The sequence below is a fragment of the Lissotriton helveticus genome, chromosome 3_1, assembly GCF_964261635.1.
Source record: "Lissotriton helveticus chromosome 3_1, aLisHel1.1, whole genome shotgun sequence".
In the NCBI taxonomy this organism is placed as follows: Eukaryota; Metazoa; Chordata; class Amphibia; order Caudata; family Salamandridae; genus Lissotriton; species Lissotriton helveticus.
Window position 1 is genome coordinate 1,810,091,829 of NC_136061.1, and position 23,757 is coordinate 1,810,115,585.

Below are 23,757 nucleotides of genomic sequence, written 5' to 3' on the forward strand. Positions count from 1 at the left end.
GAGGACTCCAATCTCAACTCATTACAAACATTAAAAACATTTGGGAAGGAGCTCATTTTGAAAAATCACAGTTGTCCACCTTTAACAATTGGAATGGACCTCCCTTCAGGGGCTTTTTAAGTGTCTCCTGCACAGCACTTCCAAACTTTCTTGAGAAGAAAAAGAGTCTTAAAAGGGGCTTAGAGCCCGCCCTTTTCTTACCTTTACTTACCATTGGTTTGTTCTCATGTCACTCTTGTTCCCTTGCTTCCTCTTGGTCGGTGCTTGCTCCTGGGCTTCATGCTTCGTCCCTGCGGTGGCGCACGGACCAAGTACTGCTTCCTTTGGCCAGTGTCTTCCACTGGCTGCAGACTCCTTCAGGTACTCTTTTTAACATTAAACGCTGACAAAGCCAAATAGCTTGTGCAAAGCTATTTGGCTTTGTTAACGTGCTTTTAAAGTTGACAATTTGACTGGTAATAGTCATCTCAAGGTGCTCCAACAAGACTTTGAAAGATACTTTGCAAGATAATAAAAGCTGTACTATTCTACCACTCGCCCCTGGATTGTACGAATTTTTTATGAGGAACATTATTATTATCCATTTGCAGTCATTGTCTACAGATTTGTATTTGTAGTTATAGAATCTTAAATAAGGTACTCCCAGATGAGGTGCTTTCTCATTGGAGGCGAACTATGGTTGTCTTTCCTTTTTCCTTTGTTGGAGTACGGATAAAGGGGGATGCAAAGTTATGTTTTGCAAATAAAGCTGTAATATTGGATGCTCATGTCTGCATTGACCGATGTTGGCCAAATGAAGTAAAAGGGGCGATACCAAAATGTATTTCAATAAATACGACATGGGTACAAAAAGATGGAGCTCGTCCCCTTGGAGGTATTAATGCCCTGCCTTGTCCAGATTAATTTTCAAGTCCAGATAAATGCTGAAACTGGACAGCCCATTATTTTACTGAAGTCATTTAGGCTTAAGTTTTACATAGTCGGAAAGGGGAGAGACCCGAAACCAGGCCCATGTTGTGTACCACTAAAACAGAATATTTCGCCTTGCACGGTTAGCAGAAAAGTAACCGGGCAGTGTCAAAGAACTTGAATGCCACTACTTCCAATACAGAACATAGTAGTCCCAAGAATATAAAATCAGGACTCTGATTAAAGAAGCATGAACGCCTAAAGAGATACAGGTTTGCATACACAAAGGTCAGCTCTAAATAAACTCACCAGATGGCTCTTCAGGCTCACTATCATTTTCTTCCTCAGGTAGGGCTTGTGGTTGAGGTGCTGGTACTTTCTTCTCTCGTTCAGCCTTAGCATTCCTCTCTTCTTCTGAATAATACTCGTCCTCTGAAAGGTTTGCAAGACTCTCGTCCATTTCTCTGTACTCCACCTGCAAGAACCATACTCACATTTACATACATTCATGTAACTTTGGTAATACTGATGATATTTGAAATGTGTTTATGTCTTAACATACAAATTATTTTACAAGTTATAAAAATATGAAGTACTGCAATATATCCTAATTATATTCCACTTTGTTTAATTATCTTAACCCAAATACTCCTCATTACAATTATGACGTTTCAAATACATTTTAAAAGAGAACACCACTCACTCTTTTCTCGATCTCTTGGTCCTTCCTCTCTTTTCTATCTCTACTCTCTTCCTCCTTGTTTAATAATATTGTTGTTTCTTTTTGTCGTTTGATGTTTTTGTCTAAATATTTTTCATGCAAATTACAATAAAACTGATTTGGAAGAAAAAAAAGAGAATACTTGATGTGGAAATGCAGAGGGCACTTTTTATTTTTTACTCACAGTCTGGACTTGTAGTGCCTCAATATGTTCTGAAGGGGGTAGTGACATGCCTGGCTGGGGTGATGGCATGGGATCTTCTCGGGTCTCCGAAACTACTCCTATTTCCCAGCACTAATGGGAACGGGGGTAATCGATATAAACGCCACCTGGTATTTTAGGGTCTTACACTGGCTAAACGAGACAGTGCCAGACATTGGAAAGCTAAGAACCCACCCCTACTGGGCATCTGTATGTAAGAAGGGCATGGATCTTCGATCTAGAGGATGCCAACAGAAACATTCCAAAATCTGTCAGGTGAGCGGATTATCGGGGCTTGGCACTTAATCCTCACCCTACGATAGACATGCATCTTGACGTATGGTCGGGATACACACAATACTTTGTAATTCAGAGATCAGGCACAAGAGAGGTAGCTGGTGGGAGGAGAGGACGGAATAGACAGGTTATAGAGCATTATGTTGTTTATTGTATTTTTCTTTTCTTCCTTGCCAATATATGTGGTTCAAGATTTGGACACGAAGCTATGTTAATGTATGAATGTCTACCTGTATCTTCATTTGGTCCACTGAGCCCATATTGTGGCAAAAAAATCTAATAAATAGGTTGTGAAACAAAAAAGGCAACACTTGGACATAAACGGACATCAGACTTCTTTGAATTTTATCCTAGTCTCTGAATATCTCTGTGCAATTCATTGCTCGAACTTCACCTTAAAAGTTAAGAGTCATGAAAGTAGCCTACAGTAGCATTACTTACAAAAGGAGCCCTCAAATTGACAAATACTTGTGTCTAACATCAACTGATTCAGTTACCTTAACCCACAGTGTGCGGTTCACCTCAACGGAGCAGGGCTTAGAAGGATGAATATGGATGAACCAACTTTGAGTGTAGAAACTATTTTTTCATGCACACTTAATGTTTAATGCAGTAACATCCTTAGCGAACAATTGCTGTCTCTATAGCTGCTACAAAACACAAGAGATGGTGGAGACACAGCAGGGAAGCCATCTCAGTGAGAGGAACGAAACAGAATGGTTGAGGATTTAAGGTTCCTGTTCTTCATCACCCATCTCTTACGCTTTAAATAATTGCTGGACCCATCTCCTATGCTTTACCTATTGCTAGCAGTATATGGTGGCTGCAGGGACTCAACTTATCGAACACACGTTCCCCGGGAGAATTCCAGCCTAGACACACTGACTTGACCATCGAATATATTTTTGCAAAACCATTCTAGGGGTTACTAGAAAGGATTGGGCATTAAGCACAGGCTGTATTTCCAATTGCTGATATATGCTTTAACTACCTTATATGAATAACTTTGGTGGAAGCATTATTGTTTGTTTGCTGTATCTTACTGTACAAGCCCCGGACGTCCTTAATGGACGCCTTGACTATCTGATGACTGCTGTGTCAGTTTCAAAATTGATCAATAAAAGCAAAATAGTTGCAATGGAAGGTGGAGGAGAATAATGGAGGTTGGCATTGAAGGAGATTTAGGCCATTTGAGTATTTCTGTCCTACTTAAATTAAGTAATCAAGTCAATTACAACTCTTGAAAATACAGGGAGATTTTGCCCTAAAATTTACCAACATGGTCATAACGGAGACAGAACCAACCTACAACTAATGACGGTTCTAACAGAATTGGAAAGGTTTCTGGCAGTGTTTGCTTGCTTTGTGTGGTCTTGAGAAAAAAAAACCTGCCCTCACCTGGAATTCATGGGCATTTGGGAAGGGCAGGGAGAGGATGGATCTTCCAGTTAACCAAAAAAACAGCACTTAACTAATGTGAATTCCTTTCTCCCGATACACCAAACACACACTATTTACAGACCTTAAAAGCACATCACTTAGCACTCAGACACTGGTATTCAGTTTCAAACATGCCTTTACTAAATGACTACGGCTTCTGCATCTCAGAAACAACACTTGCAAATACTGCAGATATCTGCATCAGAATATGTGCTTCCTGTAAGATGAGGAAAAAAGCTGGTGAAACTCCAGCACCAGCCAGAACAAGTGGTTAGGTTAATGTGTTGTGCAAATCATGCAGCAGACTTGAGGCAAAAAAACAATGTAACCTGGGAGAAGTAAGTGCCGTGGGATTAACAGATCTTCATAGCACTACAAACTGCACCTATTCTGGTTTTAGTTGCTAAGAAGCGTCAGAAGGAACTCGCATATATTTCAATCAATCAATCAATCAGTATTTATATAGTCTGGCTTATCACCCTGGGGGGTATCCAGGCGCCAAAGAGAAGTGAGCCTTAGTTGAAGGGCCAGGTCTTGAGTCCCTTCCTGAAATCGGAGAGTAAGGGGGAGGCTTGGAGGTGGGGTAGAAGGTCGTTTTAGGACTTGGTGAGGAAGAGAAGAAAAGACATCAGTTGCGGTTCTGCCGGATGCAGGGACGCGTGCGAGAGCAAAAGAGGTGGATCTGAGTTGTCTGGTAGGCTGGTGGAAAGTTAGGCGGCTGTTCCTGTAGAAGAGTCCAGCATTGTGGAGAGCCTTGGAGGCGTGGGTCAGCAGCATGAACTTGCATCTCTTCTGGATGGGGAGCCAGTGGAGGTTTCTGAGATGGGGAGAGATGCTGGTCCGTTTGTAAAGGTCGAGGAGGAGTCTGGCGGTGGTGCTCTATAGTTTGCAGTCATTTGGGGAGATGGGAGGTTGTTCTGGCATATAGAGCATTTCCATAGGCCAGTCGACTGGTAACAAGGGCTTGAGTCACTGTTTTCCTGGTGTTGACGGGGATCCATCATAAAATCTTCCGAAGCATGCAGAGGGTGTGGTAGAAGGAGAAGGCTACTGCATTGACCTAGCGCTTCATGGAGAGGACGCTGTCAGGATGATTCTGAGGTTTCAGGCGTGGTAGGTAGGGGTAGGCGAGGGTCTGAGCGGAGTGGGCCACCATGTATCATCCCATGTGGAAGTGTTCTTTCTAAAGATGAGCATTTCAGTCTTGTCCATTTCCAGCTTCAGGCAGTTGGATCTCATCCAGTCGAGAAAGGTCATAGCATTCTGGAACTTAACTCGGATTGTGGCGGTGTCTTCAGTGGAAGATAAGATTAGTTGGTTGCAGTCAGGGTAAGAGATGAGGACTTTGCAGATCATGCTCTTGGGGTCGGAGGTGAAGGGCGGGAGGCGGATTTTCTGTGTGCGTCCTGTGAGGAAGGAGGTGATCCACTTGAGGGTGTTTCCTCTGATGCCGATTTGGGAAAGTCTGGTACAAAGGGAGGGTGTGGTGACAAACTGTGCAGAAGGCGGCTAAGAAGTCGGCTAAGAAGTCTAGGAGGATCAGGGCTGCAGTCTAACCACTGTCAAGGATGGATCGGAGATCGTCAGTTGGGGCTATTATGGCGGTCTTGGCACGGTGGTTGGAACAGAAGCCAGACTGTGTGGCGTCAAGGAGGTTGTGTTCTTCCAGGTGGTCTGAGAGTTGACAGTTGATAGCTTTCTCCAGGACTTTGGCCGGGAAGGGGAAAAGCAAGGTTGGGCGGTAATTCTTGAGCATTACTGGGTCAGCAGAGGGTTTCTTCAAGAGGGATTTCACTTCTGCATGTCTCCAGGCATCAGGGAAGGTGGCTGTGGTGATGATGACCTGAGGAGGTCAGTGAGAGTGCTGCTGATTTCCTTCTGTCTCAGCTTAAAGGCGTGGTGGGGCATTGGTCTTCGGAATAGATGGAGGCCATGATCGCAGTGGTGAGCGGTGTCCATTCAGTGAGGTGGATGTAGGTGTTGCTGGTGCGAGTCAGGAGGTGGGTGAGGTTGGTGGTCTGCTGGTCGAAGTTGTGACAATGTCTGCTAGCTTACTGTGGAAGTAGTCCGCCAGGGAGTCGCAGAAAGTTTTGGAATGAAAAATTGTGATATCGGTGGCCGACGGACAGGAGAACCTCTGATCTGACAATACTGAAGAGCTCTTTCGTGTGATCAGTGCTGGCTTCGATGCAGGTAGCTAGGGTGTCCATTTTAGCTTCCCTGAGGCGGTGGTGGTTGTTGATGAGGGCCGATTTGAATGTGGTGAGGTCTGAGGGTGTTTTTGATAAATCACCAATGTCTCTCCAGTCTCTTACACTCATGTTTGAGGGTGCAGAGCTCTGGGGTGAACCAACTGACGTGCTTGGAGGGTTTCTGGTGCTTGTGGTTTAACACGTGTGAGGTGTTGTCGGTGCAGCTGGAGATCCAGTCGGAGAAGTTTTGGAAGGCTAACTCCAGGTTGCTAGTGGTGAAGGGTCTGGCAGCGTTGAGGGCGGTAGTCCTTTGGGTCTCATGAATCTGCTCCAATTGTCGCAGGCATGTGTGGTGGGTGTAGGTCGTGGTGAGCTGCGAAGGCGAAGTAGGCGATGATGTGGTCGTTCCAGGTGCTGGTGTGGCTGTATTTAATTCTGTCGCTGGCCGTGAAGATGGGGTTCAAGGTCTCTTGCACCGTGTGTGGGGTGGGTGACCAGTTGCACGAGTCCGATGTTGCTCATACTTTCCAAGAGGTTGTCGCAGAGGAAGATGTAGAGCTTGGAGTCGATTGCTGAGGATGAAAAAGCAATGAGCAAGGATTTATCACAGTCGTGCCCAAGGCTTTGCCATACTATAAACCCACAAAAGATCCACCATAGGGCAACTAGGTCTCTGATTTACGGGTACAATAAAAATAGGCAAGCATGTTTGATTGACAGGATGTGGGCTTCCCCCAGAGCAGTTATGATATGGAAGAGACATATATGTTTCAGACTTCACACTGTAAAGAAAGGGCCGGTGTCTCCTCCTAGCAAATCCAGTTCCTGTGTGAGACACACTGCACTCAAAGATGCACACTGCCAACATAGGCATGGAGTTTCCCAATGAAGAGGAGTCCCTCAAGCAGAGCGAGAGTGCAGGGGGCATGTCTAATGGGCTACCAATCAAGAGAAAGATACAAGGACCCAGTGACTACATTGTATTTGTTTTTTGTTTTTTTAAAAGCTTTATTTTGTTTTATTAAAGAGGACAGAAGAAAAGGAGCGACAATCCCGCATAACTTCCCACGCAGGGGGCAATCATAGAGGCAGAAGCAAGGATATTAAAGGCTAGAGAACGACCACAATCCAGCTCGGAAGGGTAGTCCCATTAGGCAGTAAGTCAGTCCATGCAGTGGCATAAGCGAACCCAGGTGCAAGAGTCCCGGTAAGGTGGAAAGCTCAGTAAGGTAGAAATAGTGTTACAGAGACACATCACCTGTTGTATAGAACCCTTTCATGCCTCAATTATCGTTCAGGGCGTCGCAAGAATTCAAACCAACAAAAACAAACCTCCCCCCTTTCCCCCTCCCCCCCCCAGTGGTGGTGACAACGTTCAGTCAGCAATTCATTCCGACAACATTCAAACCTGAAACAGATGGAGCCCGCACCGTGGATGGACAAACTGCGGACGGTAGACCCCTGGAAAGGAAGCGGACCAAGGGCCCCCAGCGAAACAAAGTTTTTGAAGTTGCCTAGGAAGATGTCCGCTACTCGTTCCATGCTCAGCAGTTTCCACAACCTCGCATGCCACAGGGAGATCGATGGAGCCTCCGGTTTCTTCCAGGCTGCAGCTAGAGTGAGTTTGGCAGCTCCGATACACAGCCACCAGATCTTCTTGTCCGCTCGGGTCTGGTGTTCGAGCCCAGGGTCACGGAGACCCAGCAGTACATGGGCCGTTGAGTCAGCGACAGGGTACCCAAAAATCTCTTTGATGTGGGATAGGATCTCTTCCCAGTATGGGCGGATGATCGGGCAGTCCCACCAGATGTGGCGGAAATCCCCAAGCAAACCACAGCCCCTCCAGCATCTGTCAGAGGAGGACGGGAAGATGCGATGAAGCTTGGCAGGGTGCAGGTACCAGTCCATGAGGGTCTGAAGATGGGCCTCTTTGAGTTCCACCGAGTGATTATGCACGGTGATGTCCCGCCACAGGCGCGACCTCTCCCCGTCCGAAATATCTCGCCCGAGGAGTTCTTCCCAAGTACCCATATAACGGGGACGAGGTGCCACGGCGGAGGTAAGCAGAAGGTTATAGAGGAAGGAGATAACGCCCTTCATGGAGGTGGTCCGCAAAATGAAGGCCTCAAAAGGGGAGGGGGGGGGGGGGGTCTCGTGGCCGCGTCGCTGACCTCAGGTGACGTGGCCCAATGGAGCAGCAGGACGTGACTGAAGCGCTCGGACATTGGGACTCCGTAGTCCCGCATACAGTTGGCAAAGGTAAGCGGAGTATAGCCATGAAACAGGTGCGTGAGAGCACGACATCCCCCCTCCCTCAAGACGTCAAAGGGGCCCTCCCGCAGCGCCGGCGGAAAAGCCGGGTTAAAGTGTATTGGCGTAAAAGGAGATGGGAATGTAGTCCAGCGTTCATCACCAGACACTGTGTCCCAGACCTTCAGGGTAGTTCCGGTGGGAGTACTAATGTATGCGTTCTTGGGCCTATCTCCCTTGGGTTTCCACGCCAAATCCCAGATCGATCTCCCCGCTACACTTCTGTCCATGTGTAACCAATGTTTCTCCGAGAATTGTTGGGACCACTCCACCAAGACTCATAACTGCGCGGCTTTGTAGTATAACTGCATGTCGGGGAGGCCCACCCCCCCTCCCTCCGCGGCCGACGGAGAGTAGCAAAGGAAAACCGCGCCCGTCCCCCCTGCCAGACGAACCGAAGCATCTGGGTTTTGAGGCGCCGGAAGAAATCAATCTCCAGTGGTATAGGGAGTGCCTGGAAGAGATAAGAATTTGGGGAGAATAACCATTTTAAGCGCGTGAATTCTACCCAGCCACGATATGTAATTCGGCTTCCAGCGCTCCAGGTCTGTCCGAGTCTGTTCCAGCAACGGGGGGAAGTTTGCGGAATACAATTTTCCTATCGAGGGAGTCAGCCGGATCCCCAAGTGCAAGATGGAGTTGGAGGCCCACGGCAGCGGCGTGAGCGGCCGCAAGTGGTCCACCTCTGCTAAAGAGAGCGTAAGGTTGAGAACGTAAGATTTATCGTAGTTTACCTTGAAGCCGGCCACTTCTTCGAAGCGCGACAGAACCTGCTGGACGTGCGGGAGAGACTGAGCTGGGTCCCTAACGGATAGGAGAACGTCATCAGCAAATAGGGTAATCTTGTGCTGCTCTCCCGTAAAGGGGAGACCCCGTATCCCTTCGTGCTCCCGCACAGCCATTGCGAATGGCTCAATACTCAGGGCGAAGAGCAGGGGGGAGAGGGGGCAGCCCTGTCTGGTGCCTCGAGAGTGCGAAAAAAACACTGACAGGTGGCCGTTCACCGCCACTCTAGATCGGGGGCTGCTGTAGTTCGCTCCCACCATCGAGATGAACTTAGCCGAGAAGCCAAAGGCGGCCAGGGTGTGGAATAGGAAACCCAGTCCACCCGGTCGAAGGCATTTTCTGCATCAAGGCCCACCAGGACCGCCGGGATTCTGAATCTGTCAGCCTTCTCTATCAAATGGATGATACTCCTCGTATTGTCATGGGTCTGGCGCCCCTTAATGAATCCAGATTGATCCGGATGAATGAGCGCCGGCATCAGGTCCTGGAGTCTGCCCGCAATGATGGAGGAGTACAACTTGGCATCAATATTGAGGAGGAGTACAACTTGGCATCAATATTGAGGAGGGCTATCTGTCGGTATGAGGAGCATTTGGACGAGTCCTTCCCCAATTTGGGGATAATCGAGATCACGGCTTCGGCCATTGAGCCCGACGTTTCCCCGGCCTCTGCCATGCCATTAAAAAGGGAGACCAGAAAATCACTCACCTCTGTTGCGAAGGTCTGGTAGAAAAGAGCAGTATAGCCATCTGGCCCAGGCGCCTTATGGGGCTTCAGGGCTTTAATAGCATCCAGTACTTCAGCTCTGGTAAACGGGGCAGTGAGTAACCCATTCCACTCCTCGGAGACCTGGGGCAAAGGAAGACCGCCTAGGTAGTTCCTTTGGTCCTCAGGGTCAGAGGCCTCCTCTGCATAGAGCGCAGCGTAGAAGCGTCCGAAGAGATCAGCTTTGACCTCGTCCCGATGTTGCAGAGTCCCCGCCGCATCTCGGATACCCCCTATGTAATCCCTCTCCCGCTTATCCCGGAGCTGGCGAGCCAGGTGTCTCCCCACTTTGTTCCCCTGGGAGTAGGAGAGGTGCCAAAGCTTCAGCAGGGTAAACTCCGCCCTGTTATAGTGATTCAGAAAAGGGGGTGGTGATGAACAGAGTGTCTGAATTAAGCAGACCACTCTTACCCAGTCCAAAGATCAGGGCTTGATCCATCACCGTTATTTATCTCACTGCCCCATCCCAGCTCAGAACCTGGCTATATGCAAATTAGTCTGTCCCTGGCCCAGTGCATCATGGGAACAGGGCAGACCAAACTACCAAGCCAATTCTTCACCAGAAAGGAGACAAGCTACCGGGGACCGGTTTCTGGCATTTCAGCCTCTTCGGCCCGGCTTGCTTGAATCCTGATGGAGCAGTGAGAAAGGGACTCATGTCTGAGTATACCCTGCCACACCTATAGTGGCCAAAAACGATTCAGAAAAGGGGGTGGTGATGAACAGAGTGTCTGAATTAAGCAGACCACTCTTACCCAGTCCAAAGATCAGGGCTTGATCCATCACCGTTATTTATCTCACTGCCCCATCCCAGCTCAGAACCTGGCTATATGTAAATTAGTCTGTCCCTGGCCCAGTGCATCATGGGAACAGGGCAGACCAAACTACCAAGCCAATTCTTCACCAGAAAGGAGACAAGCTACCGGGGACCGGTTTCTGGCATTTCAGCCTCTTCGGCCCGGCTTGCTTGAATCCTGATGGAGCAGTGAGAAAGGGACTCATGTCTGAGTATACCCTGCCACACCTATAGTGGCCAAAAACGATTCAGAAAAGGGGGTGGTGATGAACAAAGTGTCTGAATTAAGCAGACCACTCTTACCCAGTCCAAAGATCAGGGCTTGATCCATCACCGTTATTTATCTCACTGCCCCATCCCAGCTCAGAACCTGGCTATATGCAAATTAGTCTGTCCCTGGCCCAGTGCATCATGGGAACAGGGCAGACCAAACTACCAAGCCAATTCTTCACCAGAAAGGAGACAAGCTACCGGGGACCGGTTTCTGGCATTTCAGCCTCTTCGGCCCGGCTTGCTTGAATCCTGATGGAGCAGTGAGAAAGGGACTCATGTCTGAGTATACCCTGCCACACCTATAGTGGCCAAAAACGATTCAGAAAAGGGGGTGGTGATGAACAGAGTGTCTGAATTAAGCAGACCACTCTTACCCAGTCCAAAGATCAGGGCTTGATCCATCACCGTTATTTATCTCACTGCCCCATCCCAGCTCAGAACCTGGCTATATGCAAATTAGTCTGTCCCTGGCCCAGTGCATCATGGGAACAGGGCAGACCAAACTACCAAGCCAATTCTTCACCAGAAAGGAGACAAGCTACCGGGGACCGGTTTCTGGCATTTCAGCCTCTTCGGCCCGGCTTGCTTGAATCCTGATGGAGCAGTGAGAAAGGGACTCATGTCTGAGTATACCCTGCCACACCTATAGTGGCCAAAAACGATTCAGAATGGCAGAAACCGGTCCCCGGAAGCTTGTTTCCTTCCCAGTACAAGAATTGGCTTGGTAGTTTGGTTTGCCCTGTTCCCATCATGCACTGGGACAGGAACAGACTAATTTGGATATAGCCAAGTTCTGAGCTGGGATGGTGCAGTGAGCTAAAAAACGGTGATGGATCAAGCCCTGATCTTTGGACTGGGTAAGAGTGCTCGAGCATTTCTCCCGGACAGCTCGGTTTGGCGCTCATTTCCTGGTCGCTGTGCTTAATTGCAGATAAATACTGCATCGAAGGTTGACCATCGGGCTACCTTCTGGAATACGTTCTCCATTTGACCGGTCCCCGTCCCTTCCCCTGTCTTGATAAAGACCCGCCGCAACCACCAACTGGGGTGCAACGAGGGTCGAAACGTCGACGCTTTTTTCTTTGGCCAAGTACAAACTCCAGGAACTTGGACAATAACCATTTTGTTTTCCTTGGAATATCTACTTGAAAAAACTGGCCTCTTAAACGACAAAAAAAATACCTCGTTTTTTCCCCCTTCCTCTCCAAACCAACCCCACACCGCCCCTGGTCATTTCCCCTTAAGGTTTTATTGTAAATAATTGTTGTGTATAGAAGTGTCACTGTATACATCACACTTGTCACTTTAATCACCATTGTCACCTTTTCACAAAGTCTATGCAATTACTAGGAATGTAAGGAAATGAATTAATTTCTGGATATTGTCCTTTGTTGGGTTTTTTAATATATATAAAAACTTTGTATATCAGAGATTGTGTGCTTGTTGCTTGTCTTTTGAGCTGTTTTAAGCCTTTTCCAAAGAAATTTTCTTGCTACCCAACAGAACCGCTTTGTTTGTTAATCGCCTATACCCAGGTTCTGAGGGACACAGGGTTACCCCCTTTTTATAAATCATACCGTGCCATATGCAGCATGTTTGAGGGAAAGCCTGAGGAGCGCGGTGGGGAACCCTCCCAGCGGGGAAGCTGCTGTTGGGTGAACTTACCTTGTTGTATGGAGAGAGACTTTCGGGGGGCCTGCTACCCCATTCAGAAGCCTGCTTGCTGCTGCGCAGCTGCCCTGGACTGCCCCTTGGAGCACGACATGGAGTAGACTCTGGTGATCCGGACTGGTAGACACCCTAGCGGTAGCGACTTCCTGTGCCGCCTGAGGATCTAGCCGACGGAACGGGTGGTCTCATTGGGGGACCCCGAGGACTTGTCCTGGTAGGCTCATTCCTTGGTCCCACGCGTGGTGCTTCTGGAGAACTCCTTTGACGGCAAGGACATGGGTCTGACGCTCCTTCTGGTGTGGTGGGTCGGACGACGACGAAGCAATGTCCACCAAACCCCATAAGGAGAAGCCGGGTAAGGACGCCCCACCGAGAGGGTCCCAGCAGACAACGTCGCCGGGTCCCAGCACCTCACCCAAACTGAAAGACGATGAGGCACCCGCCACTAAGGCCTTCCTGCTGGAACTATTCTCTGCTATCAAGGAGGACATTTCGGAGCTCCGCCTCCAACTTTCTTCGGACCTCCGCGAGGTAAGGAGGGATGTAGACTGCATTGGAGAGCGAGTGGCCACGCTAGAAGACCATGATCTAGGTATGGCTGGCGAGGTGCACCAGCTCCAGCAGGACGTGCTCCGTCTCACGGAGCAGAATTTAGACCTCCAGGCCCACGCCGAGGACTTGGAAAATAGGTCTCGCCGGAACAACATCCGCATCCGAGCAGTGCCCTGGGACGGGGAAGCTGGAGACCTGCGGGGTTATGTAGAAGCCCTTTTCCTGCAGCTCTTGGGAGAAGAGGACCTTTGCGAAATCCGTATGGACAGAGTTCATAGAGTCGGTCTGTCGAGAGCAGGTGGGGCTCCCCTCCCTGACATCCTGGTTTGCATCCACGATTTCCAACTGAAGGAACGCATACTCCGGAAAGCTCGAGGGGTCCCCTCATTGCAATTTCGGGATCATCGTCCCCAGCTGTTCCAGGACCTGGCAGCCTCGACGCTTCAGAAGAGACGCGAATTTCGGCCTGTGATCGCCTTCCTGCGCGAACAAAATGTGGCCTACTCTTGGGGACATCCCTTTCGTCTTATCTTCAGATGGCAAAATAGGTTGGTTCAGGTCCGATCCCTGCAGGCTGCCAAGGACCTCCTGGGTCTGGATGACGCTGCTCCCTCCCCGAGTGGAGGGAGCTCCCCGTCGAGGCGGAGACGACGCTCCCCGTCTTGGCACAGAGTGGGCAACGGGACTGCCTCGAGGAGACCGGACCCCTCGGTTAGCCTGCAGGTGAGAGGTGCAGCGGTTGCCTCTGTCGCTACAGTGACGGTAACACCGCCACAGGACAGCTCCGGAGCGGCCTGTATCCTGGGAGGCCGTACAGGTGGCGTCGGAGGGACACCTCCAATTCAGGTACCGTGGGTCCTTATGTACTTTTGGGAAGACACCCCAGACGGGACCACTGGAGGGTCATTGACTGTTGCCCAGACCCCCACTCTCTGAGGGTACCTATAGACGTCCACATTCTGGGATTGTCAAACCCTCTGTTCTTCTTGATGAGACTTTCTTTTGAGTTTCTTCACTGCTTCTCTTTGTTTTGTTGGTGTTTGGTGGGGCTTCAGGGTTTTGGAGGGGAGGGGGAGTATGGGTGGTATCATGGGGGGGGATGGGGGAGTTGGGGACTGGGGGGGCAGTGGCGGTGACCAAGATGTGTGCGTGGGTGCTGCTTCCGGCTGGTGGACTGATGTAATTTTGCCTTCTGATCCATCGGGGCTGGGGTCCTGGGGAGATGTGTGGCTGGGGGACGGAAGAGGAGAACCAGCGGGGTGTTGGTTGATATGCGTTCTCCCGGACTGTGCTTCCTATGGATATACTTGTTGTGGTGCGCCAGCACAACTTGACCTTGGGCGGCTTCGGGTGGGGGAGGCTGAGAGGTTTTTTGACTGTGTGCAAGTAGCGGGGGTAGGATCTCTACTGTGTAATGCCACTCAATATAGGAACATGGAATGTGAAGGGTTTAAATTCCCCGCAAAAACGCCAGAAAGTTTGGAAGTATGTGATTGATCACCAGCTGGATGTGGTGGGCCTCCAGGAGACTCACCTGGCACGCAAGGATGAGCTCCGCCTCAAACATAAACACTTCCCCCTTATTTACAGATCGTCGGCTTCCATGAAGCATAGAGGGGTGGCCCTTCTCTTCCGTTCTGCCCTTCACTTTCAGCCCATGGCGCTCATTTCCTGGTCGCTGTGCTTAATTGCAGATAAATACTGCATCGAAGGTTGACCATCGGGCTACCTTCTGGAATACGTTCTCCATTTGACCGGTCCCCGTCCCTTCCCCTGTCTTGATAAAGACCCGCCGCAACCACCAACTGGGGTGCAACGAGGGTCGAAACGTCGACGCTTTTTTCTTTGGCCAAGTACAAACTCCAGGAACTTGGACAATAACCATTTTGTTTTCCTTGGAATATCTACTTGAAAAAACTGGCCTCTTAAACGACAAAAAAAATACCTCGTTTTTTCCCCCTTCCTCTCCAAACCAACCCCACACCGCCCCTGGTCATTTCCCCTTAAGGTTTTATTGTAAATAATTGTTGTGTATAGAAGTGTCACTGTATACATCACACTTGTCACTTTAATCACCATTGTCACCTTTTCACAAAGTCTATGCAATTACTAGGAATGTAAGGAAATGAATTAATTTCTGGATATTGTCCTTTGTTGGGTTTTTTAATATATATAAAAACTTTGTATATCAGAGATTGTGTGCTTGTTGCTTGTCTTTTGAGCTGTTTTAAGCCTTTTCCAAAGAAATTTTCTTGCTACCCAACAGAACCGCTTTGTTTGTTAATCGCATATGGCACGGTAGGCCAGGGCACCGCACGTCAGCCTAACAGCCCACTCAGTCTTTGTGCAATCGGCAGCCCGGAACCGACGCCGTCTGGTCCGCAAGAGCTCTGTAGGCCCGGAGCCCCGGGCTCAGTTAGGCCCCGCCTCCGCCTCCTTCTCTACGCTGACTCGGGCCGATGTTCGCGCCCTGCCCGGTGCACCTTCTCTCCCCGGGTCACCTCCGTGTTGCTGTGCCGCAGAGACGCTATTGCAGCGGGGCACCAAGCATGCGTGTACAACTTCGTGGAGGCCCAGCTCGGCCTCCGTCGCTGCCCCTGTCACGGCTCTTCACTTGCCCAGCCACGACCAGGCCTCTTGCCAGCAAGGCCGGCCGCCTCTCCGTTCTCGGTGTTCCAGGCCTGGGGGGTCAAACAAAGCCACCGGAGCGATGTCCACGGCAATGGTGTGCCGTTGGCAGGGCTTACCGGGCCGGGCACTTCTCGGTGATGGTGCAAGGCAACGCTATAAGTCCCAGCAGCCGCCCGATGTGGGGGGGGTCTGTGCTCCGCTCTTCCGGGCCTCAAATGGGATGCGCGGAATCGGGGCAAGCCCCCAGCAGAACTTCGGCTCACAAGGGCGGGTGGCACCCCCCGCAAGAAATCACTGCAGGCCTCAAGTATCCCAGGGTCCCCGCGTCAGATAGGCACACCTCGCCCAGGCTCCAGTCCGTGACCGATGCGTCTCAGCACCACCACCCGCAAGGGCCCGTGAAAGTTCAGTAGGTCTCTAGGCCCCCGGCAGCTGAGGCAGCGACCACTGCACCGCTGATGCCGTGCAGCGGCTCAATCAGCAGTCCTCCAAGAAGGGGCCGAACCAAAGTGTATCAGCCCGGGCCCGGGGCCACAATCCCCGGCCTCAAGCACGGCCCAGTCACTGACTTGTCGTCCTCTCTTGGTCCCGGCCCGCACACCCTGCACTGCGGTGGAGTCGTCTGTTCAGCCGCGGGAAGCGGGGCGCTGATCGCCTCTCCGCAGAAGTCGCCGTTAGTGCTTCAGACAGCGGCCGCTGATGCCGCAGCGAGTCGGGTCCCCACAGCTCCGGGCGCGGCTCACGCCAGCCCCCGGCTCCTGCGGCCCAGCCACGCCGTAGGCCTCCAAGTTTCAGGGGTCGATCTCCCCGCAATCAGGTCCGTGAGAGACTGCAGACGGCCCCAGACGCTCCCAGATGCTTCTGGGGATGTAGCGACAGGACAGGCTCGCTCGTCAAAAGACCCGGGAAGGTGCTGGACAATGCTGTGCACTCTTGGCGCCGGAGGGACTTAGAAGCACGTCCTACTCCGTCGCCATCTTGGACACGCCCCCCCTACATTGTATTTTAGGAATAACACCTGGGACTACAAAGAAGAACGCACCTAATAAACCACCTTCTAGACAATTATCAGTATTCTCCCGATTGGGAGAATATTGGTTTTTATAAGGAGTGACAATTTAAATACACAAATTACCTTAGGCTTCTAATCCAAGATAAACGGAGGGCTATAAAAGAAGACCGAATTTCAACCAAAGGGTCTGCTAGTTTCCACATTTATTGTTTTTGGGATCCTACCAGATGAAGACCAGGCATTGGGGAAAAGAGCCTGTTTAGAAAGACTGGGCCTGGATCAAAAAGACTATTCTGAAGGATACATGCAGAGACTCTTTTGAACACACTAGTGTATAGTGCCATGCGAGTGCCACTGCCCTTCTCCTAAGACACAACCTCTGTGAAACAAACCGATTAGAATAACTGTTTGCTGTTTAAAACTAAGTGAGGCATGAAGGCAGTTTAGTATTCTGGTTATTGCTTGAAGGAAGGATAAGAAACCTGGTTACCTTTGTCTGTACCACCGGTATCTATGTGGATCAGAGAAAATGCATGGAGTGGTATGGTTGACAGGAGACGTGCAGGTTGCTTAAATATTGTACAGATTGGATGGTCAAGCACTAGGAAACAAGAGCAAATGCTGAATAAAACTAGAAACGCGAACACTTTCATGGCGAACGCCGCCGTGAAAGTGAAACTGATCGCGTGAAAGTGAAACTGATCGCGCTACTTGGCTGAGAGGAGGCTGATAGGCAGTGAGTGGCCGGGCGGCGTGGTGTGTGTGTGTGTGTGGTGGTGTGTGTGGTTGTTGCTGTGTGTGGTTGTTGGTGTGTGTGGTTGTTGGTGTGTGTGGTTGTTGGTGTGTGTGGTTGTTGGTGTGTGTGGTTGTTGGTGTGTGTGGTTGTGTGGGTGTGTGGTTGTGGGTGTGACAGTAATACTAAAAGCATCTCAAAATAAAGGAACACAAACATCGATATTGGAGAAAGAGAAAGCACATTGTAAGTCAAAAGGGCACAGCAAAGCATTGACACAACAACAAAACAAGATCACTTAGCGAAGACAGAGTGCTGATGATGGATACACACAGCCCATCATCTTAAAAGTTTGATTGCAACCAATGTGCAGTGAAACCTGCCCCCTCCTTGTGAGTTGCACCCCATATTTCATGAGTTATAACTGCTGCACCCACCATAGCGCTTTGAGATCTAAAGCGCAACATAGGTCTAATCGACTAACCAGTCGCCAACATGCTGTACTTTTAAAGAGAATGTGCCAAATGTGTCCAGCTTCCTCATCATGTCCTCATGAAAGCGCCAACGAAAGGACTCCCTGAATGGTGCAACGGACATGAAGCAGCCGCTGCGATCAGAAATAAACACTGTGAACGTTGTCCAGTTTCACAGTAACATTTCCTTAATGTTCCTTAAGTCACAAAACAGTAATACTAAAAGCATCTCAAAATAAAGGAACACAAACATCGAGTTTGTGGATAGAGAAAGCACGTTGAGGAAGGGATGGAAGAGAAATGTAAGGTGGGCGTGATATTGCCTGACGGAGATGCACCTACTGGGAGAATCTCTAACGCTTGTAAGCGCGAAGACGGGGGAGGGGCGGAGGCAGGGAGCAAGCAAGAGGAAAGACAGATGGCGCTGAAGGCTGGCGATTCGCGCGTGAACGCAAGCTTGTCTCCAGCCAGCAGCACTTTAAAAACTCACCTACTAAAGTCTCTCCGAGCAGCGCATGCGCGCTGACTCAGCGAGACCTAAAAAAGGAACAAGGCTCACTGACTCTTGGCTACTTCTTTATAAAGCAAGAGTGAACAAAACGAGTACCATGGTTCTAAAGACCAGGAAAGGCAAAAAACATACCATAACAAAGAGAATGCACATCTTTTAAAAAATGTATATCCAAAACTGTTCTCCAGGAAATATAGCGAATCTAACATTTTCTCACCTCTCACAGGAACAGGTGGATAAGTTGGGGGCACCAGTCAAGGAAGAGGAGATCAAACTAGCGATCAAGAGCCTAAAAGTGAACAAAGCATCAGGATCAGATGGCTTCAAAGCCAGATTTTTTAAGATGTATGCTTCTAAACTAGCCCCTCCTTCAGAGATACGGGTAGGAACACCCGGACCATAGAAGAAGTCATCATTATGGCGATTTACAAGCAGGATAAAGATCACACAGATTGTTCAGCACACAAAGCGATCACACTTCTTAACCTTGATGGCAGGATACACATGAAGGTTCTTGCACTACAACAGACACCTCTTATCCCAGGTCTGATACACGAGGACCAAACAAGCATTATCACAACACCATGTATAAAAAAAACACAAGTGATCATAGCTTATTAATTAATCCACTATTACGTAAAAAATTATTTGTTTCAATAAAACCCAAGTGCGACACATTTGAATTGCCTCTCCCTTACCAAGTTAAAAAAGAGAAAATAAATGGAAATTACCCGAACACTTGCCTAAATGAATATAGGAATGTGCTACAAGCCACACACACCGTAATCACAAATAAGTGCCAATTTTGCGCTGAAAAAACTAAAATCAAAACAATATTTTAAAAAATTGTCAATGTGATGATTTTGGGGTCGATCCTGTTGGAAAAATGTGTTTCCATACAGGTTGTCTTCTTACTATTAATTTATATAAAGTTGTGAATTAGGACGTTGCATTTTTAGATAAGGCAACATCAGTGTGTGGGAGAAATTATTTACGAAAGTTATGTTTTGTTTACTCTTCGCCTTGATGAGGTCGCAGGTAACACGCCAGTACAACAAAACATGTGTTGGCTGGAATATCAAAGATCAAATTCAAAGGACGTAGAACTGGAATCATTTATTGCAGACTCCTAATTTTGTGTGCTCAAAGGCAATTTTCAACATCTGAGTTTGTATGGATCTTAACGGTAGTTTGGTGGCCACCTTTACATTTAGAGCACTTTTGAAATAGTAGGACTTATAGACGAAATAATCCATTAATCAATTGAGAGTTATACTCTGCCACCTTGAGATTGAAGATTTTTGATAACGTCTACAGAATGGCTCACCAAGGACTGCAGGCCTTGTTGGCTACTTTAGACTCCAAAAAAGTCTTTGACTGGGTGGACTGGGAATTCCTAAAGGCAGTATTTGTAAATTTCGGATAGGGAGAGCAGTGTATTAAAATGGTGCTGGCAAGCTACCAAGCCCACATGGCAGGATAACCGTAAAAGAAGCAGGGTTGGAGTCCCTAGACATGTCCCTGAGCACTAGACAGGGCTGTCTCTTGCAGTCTTTGTTGTAAGTGATGGTCATCGCTGGCGGGGGCTATAAAAAAAAAAACACTTTGGGAACATGAAATACAATATCTTTTTTTCGGTGATATTCTGTTGTTGCTGAGCTTTATGGATACTTAGCTTCAGGAGCTGGTGGACATACTAGTTAAATATGGCCAAAATTCTATCAAATATAGGAAAATAAAAACACAAATAATGCCACTAAGTTGGGCAAGAGAGGAGGTGAAGGTGTTGTCAGAGGAAGCGTCTGTCCTTGAAGGATGTATCAGGAAAGATCGATCAGGTACCTAGGAATAGATCTGACCCCTTCTCTTTCCTGATAGTACTCAGCAAATATGCCCAAGCTTTATAACGAAGTTAAAAGTTACCTAAATAAATGGGAGGCACTCTCCGTCTCCTGGGTGGTTACTGTAGTGAGGTTGGTGGATTGACTACAGACATTGCTAGATTAGCACAAGCTTGGCTGCCATGCTACTGCTGTTGCACACGTTTCTACACAACTTTGTTTTCACTAACACTCTGCTTGTGTCTGTTCACATGAGAACCGTCTGCCTTTCGCGTTCCTTGCTGTTCTCTGTGGTTTTCATCTGTACATGATGTGCAAGGTCGAAAAACGATGTCCCTTGTTATTCTGCTCTGGTCAGTCCCCCGCACCCAGACATAACACGAAGCACAGCTGCACTGCTGAAAATCATGTGCTTTTAATATTGCATGTTCGAGGCACTTGGAGAAAAACCTTTCCAGAGAGAAGAGCTGTACTTGTCCGGAGATGTAAACCTTTGCATCTAGACTTGGAGATATGGGGTCCCCCTGGCAAAGCCCACAGGTCTTCTATATTTTTATAATTAACTAGTTCCTAGCACGGGGAGGGTGGCAAGGCACAGTAGGCCATTTTCCACCAGCTTTATAAAATGATATCCCCGTTCATATTCTCTGGAATTGTAACAATGCTCACTATATTGTGTTTATGCATTCTGCTGTTAGTAATAGCATGTGTACTGCATTTTAGAGCACGTTCGTTAAAATAAACATTTTAAACTATACATTGTCTCCGATTACTCAAGTTGTGGGCAAGTATGAGTGAGTGAGAGAAAGTGTTCTTGCTCCCGCGATTCCTGAGAGAGTCGGAGTGACATGTTCTGGGTGGTCTAATCATTGGTAGCTTTGCTGTAGTACAGAAAACGAATGAGACACTATAGCTAGTCGGATTGGGAATTTGGGCACTAAGGTGGGTAGTTGGTACACCACTATACACGGAGGTTCTGGTTTCCTGCGCATAGTTCTGTATATGTGCAGAATCCCTGCAACATTACCTAGTCTGCTGCATGCATTCCAGGCACTCCCTATCTAGATAGAATGGTAGATAATCTGGGACATGTAAACCACATTGCTGATATGTGTGTGGTATCACTCAAAAATCCTGAAGGCATGAGGGAATGTGTACTGCTTACTATATAGCAGCTCAGTTACGGACACTGAAGGCAATGTATGCTTTTTGAGACCAAAAACAAGGTTTGCTTTTGCCAAGGTTTGTTGTGATGGTGAGGGCACCATCAGCTCCCACACCAATAAGTTTTTACAAAACCCATGCCAAAACAAGTCACACATTGACAAAATCAAAAGGCTGACCTTCAATTTCAGACCTGACTTTCCATTATGAGTATTGTTGGGAAATACTAACATACCTCAACAAAATGTTACTAAATGATGCAGCAAAGCAATGGTATCTAAACCTTTACAGTAATTTAGCTAAATGTTTTTTTTCCTACTTGCATTGTTTTGTTAACATTTTATTTTGAAAGCAAAGAATCATCAATCTTGCTTTCAAGCTTCAGCAAATATTTGCATCTATTCAGAGAGCATTCTGGGAGCATTATTACATAGCCTCATATGGCTAAACTTTGAAACGTGTGCACACATTTTAATACTGGAACCATAGTGAGAAGTGCAGTCCGAGCTTACAACATTTACTTCGAGCACTCACCCAAATAAAAGTCTTTGCATTAATGAACCATAAATACTAGTTTGAGCAGCATCAACACATAGGCACAAATATTCCCTTAACTGCAGACAATGCCCTTCCCTGATCCATAACCTGCAGGAGGGGGTAAGGCCTACTTGTCCCAAGGACAAAATACACATGAAGACTTGTTGCCTTTGACCCCACTAGACACAGGGCCAATCTTAACTCCAAGCCCACGTTTCCGCCTACATGCTGGAAAACAAAGTCTCTCTGGACTCACATAGGGTTCTATGGGTGGCTGCAAAAATGACCCTACAGGACTGGCTCACGAGAGACAAGTCTGTGTCCAACTGACAAACATCCCTGCATCTGAATGAACTGGAAGGCGAGATAACCTCCTTTACCCGCCTCTACTCTGCCCACCCCACTGTGCCCAATCGCCGCCACATAGAGCAGGCCGCATGGCCCTTAATGTTGTCTTCACCGCTGAAGCTCAATACTCCCTCCAACGTTTGAAAGAGAGGCACTATGAGCAGGGGAAGAATGCGGGTTACCTCCTAGTGGCCCAAATGAAACAGCAAGAGTCTGCTAAGGCCATTCCTGACAGACTCGGCAACCAGGGAGGTCCTCACACCCCCACAGGATATCGTTAACGAGTTTGTGTCATTCTATAAAACACTGTATACCTCGGAGGCTCTGGCTAAGGATGATCAGGTAGCCACTTTCCTGGAGAGAGTTGACCTCCTGCGCCTCTTGGACAAAGTCAGGGAGCTCTTAACGGGTGAGATCAGCAGAGGGGAGATGGGGCAATCTAGAGATGGCCAGAGCTATCACAAGTCCCTGGGGGAGGATGGCATCCTCGCGGAATTCTATCGGTGGTCGAGGGAGGAGATGCATTCCTTATACCTTCCAGGAAGCGGAACAACAGCCTTCTGGGACCCCTCTCTAGGAAGGCGGCGATAGCTGTGTTACCCAAACCCAGAAGGGACCCCTTAATATGCAGCAACTACTGGCCCATATCCCTTTTGAATCGTGAGATTTAAAATCCTCGCTAGCATACTAGTGCGTTTGGGTAAGGTCATCCCCTCCCTAATTCACCACATGCAGGTCGGCTTTGTGTCGGGACGATCCTCTAGGAACCTTCTCCTTACCCTGGCCCACACCCTCTGGTCTGCCAAGCGCCTCCGGACCGATGCAGCGGCCCTCTCCTTAGGCGCATTCGACCACATCGAATGGGGATCTCTCTTTGCCACCATGTAGAGGTTTGACTTGAGAAAGCAATTCATAGCGGAGATGCGATTGCTATACGGCTGCCCAACAGCCCAGGTCAATTGTGCAGGGTTCATTTCTGACCCCTTCCAGATCTGTAGGGGCACTCTGCAAAGCTGCCCACTCTCTTCTATCCTATTTCTTCTGGCCATGGAACCACTGTTCTGTCATTTGTCGCATTTATCGTGGTACCCATTACAGTTGGCCTCTCCAAAGTATACCTCTAAGCTGACGATGTTTTGCTTACACTCACAGATCTCTACCACTCCCTGCCGGCATTACTGGAAGTCATTGATGACTTTGCGGCTTTTTCTGGATATAAAATAAACTGGGACAAGAGCGAGGCCCTCCCACTATCGTCTGGCACCACAAAGGCGGCTATCCACGGCTACCCTTTTCATTAGAAGCCCTCCCGACTTAAATACCTGGGAATACTGGTTAATAGGGACCTGGACTGGATGGTCATGGATAATCTGAACCCCTTGATAACCCAAACGAAGCTTGCCTTCGAAAAATGGTCCCCACTGGGATTCTCCAAGTGGGGCAGGGTGCATGCTGTGAGGATTGTCACGCTGTTGTGCTTTAACTAAACACTATAGTGAAACAACAGGGGTAGGCCTTTACCTCAAAATCATTCAAAGCATTAACAATTTAGCTTTATATACAAACACATTACTTGTTGTTTGTACCGGTATT

The 23,757-nt window shown here is 48.5% G+C and overlaps 1 protein-coding gene across 3 annotated transcripts in view; it reads right to left on the minus strand.

The window, feature by feature from the left end:
• KDM1A (lysine demethylase 1A) overlaps positions 1-23,757 on the minus strand; it is a 1,206,177-nt gene that overhangs the window by 1,163,350 nt on the left and 19,070 nt on the right. For 2 of the 3 annotated variants that reach the window (XM_078682705.1, XM_078682704.1), the window contains exon 2: positions 1,219-1,384. In XM_078682705.1, the coding sequence (XP_078538831.1) occupies positions 1,219-1,384 (166 nt within the window). Of the gene's footprint in view, positions 1-1,218; positions 1,385-18,491; positions 18,513-23,757 lie in introns of those variants that run through there. The other variant, XM_078682706.1, reaches the window with a different exon arrangement.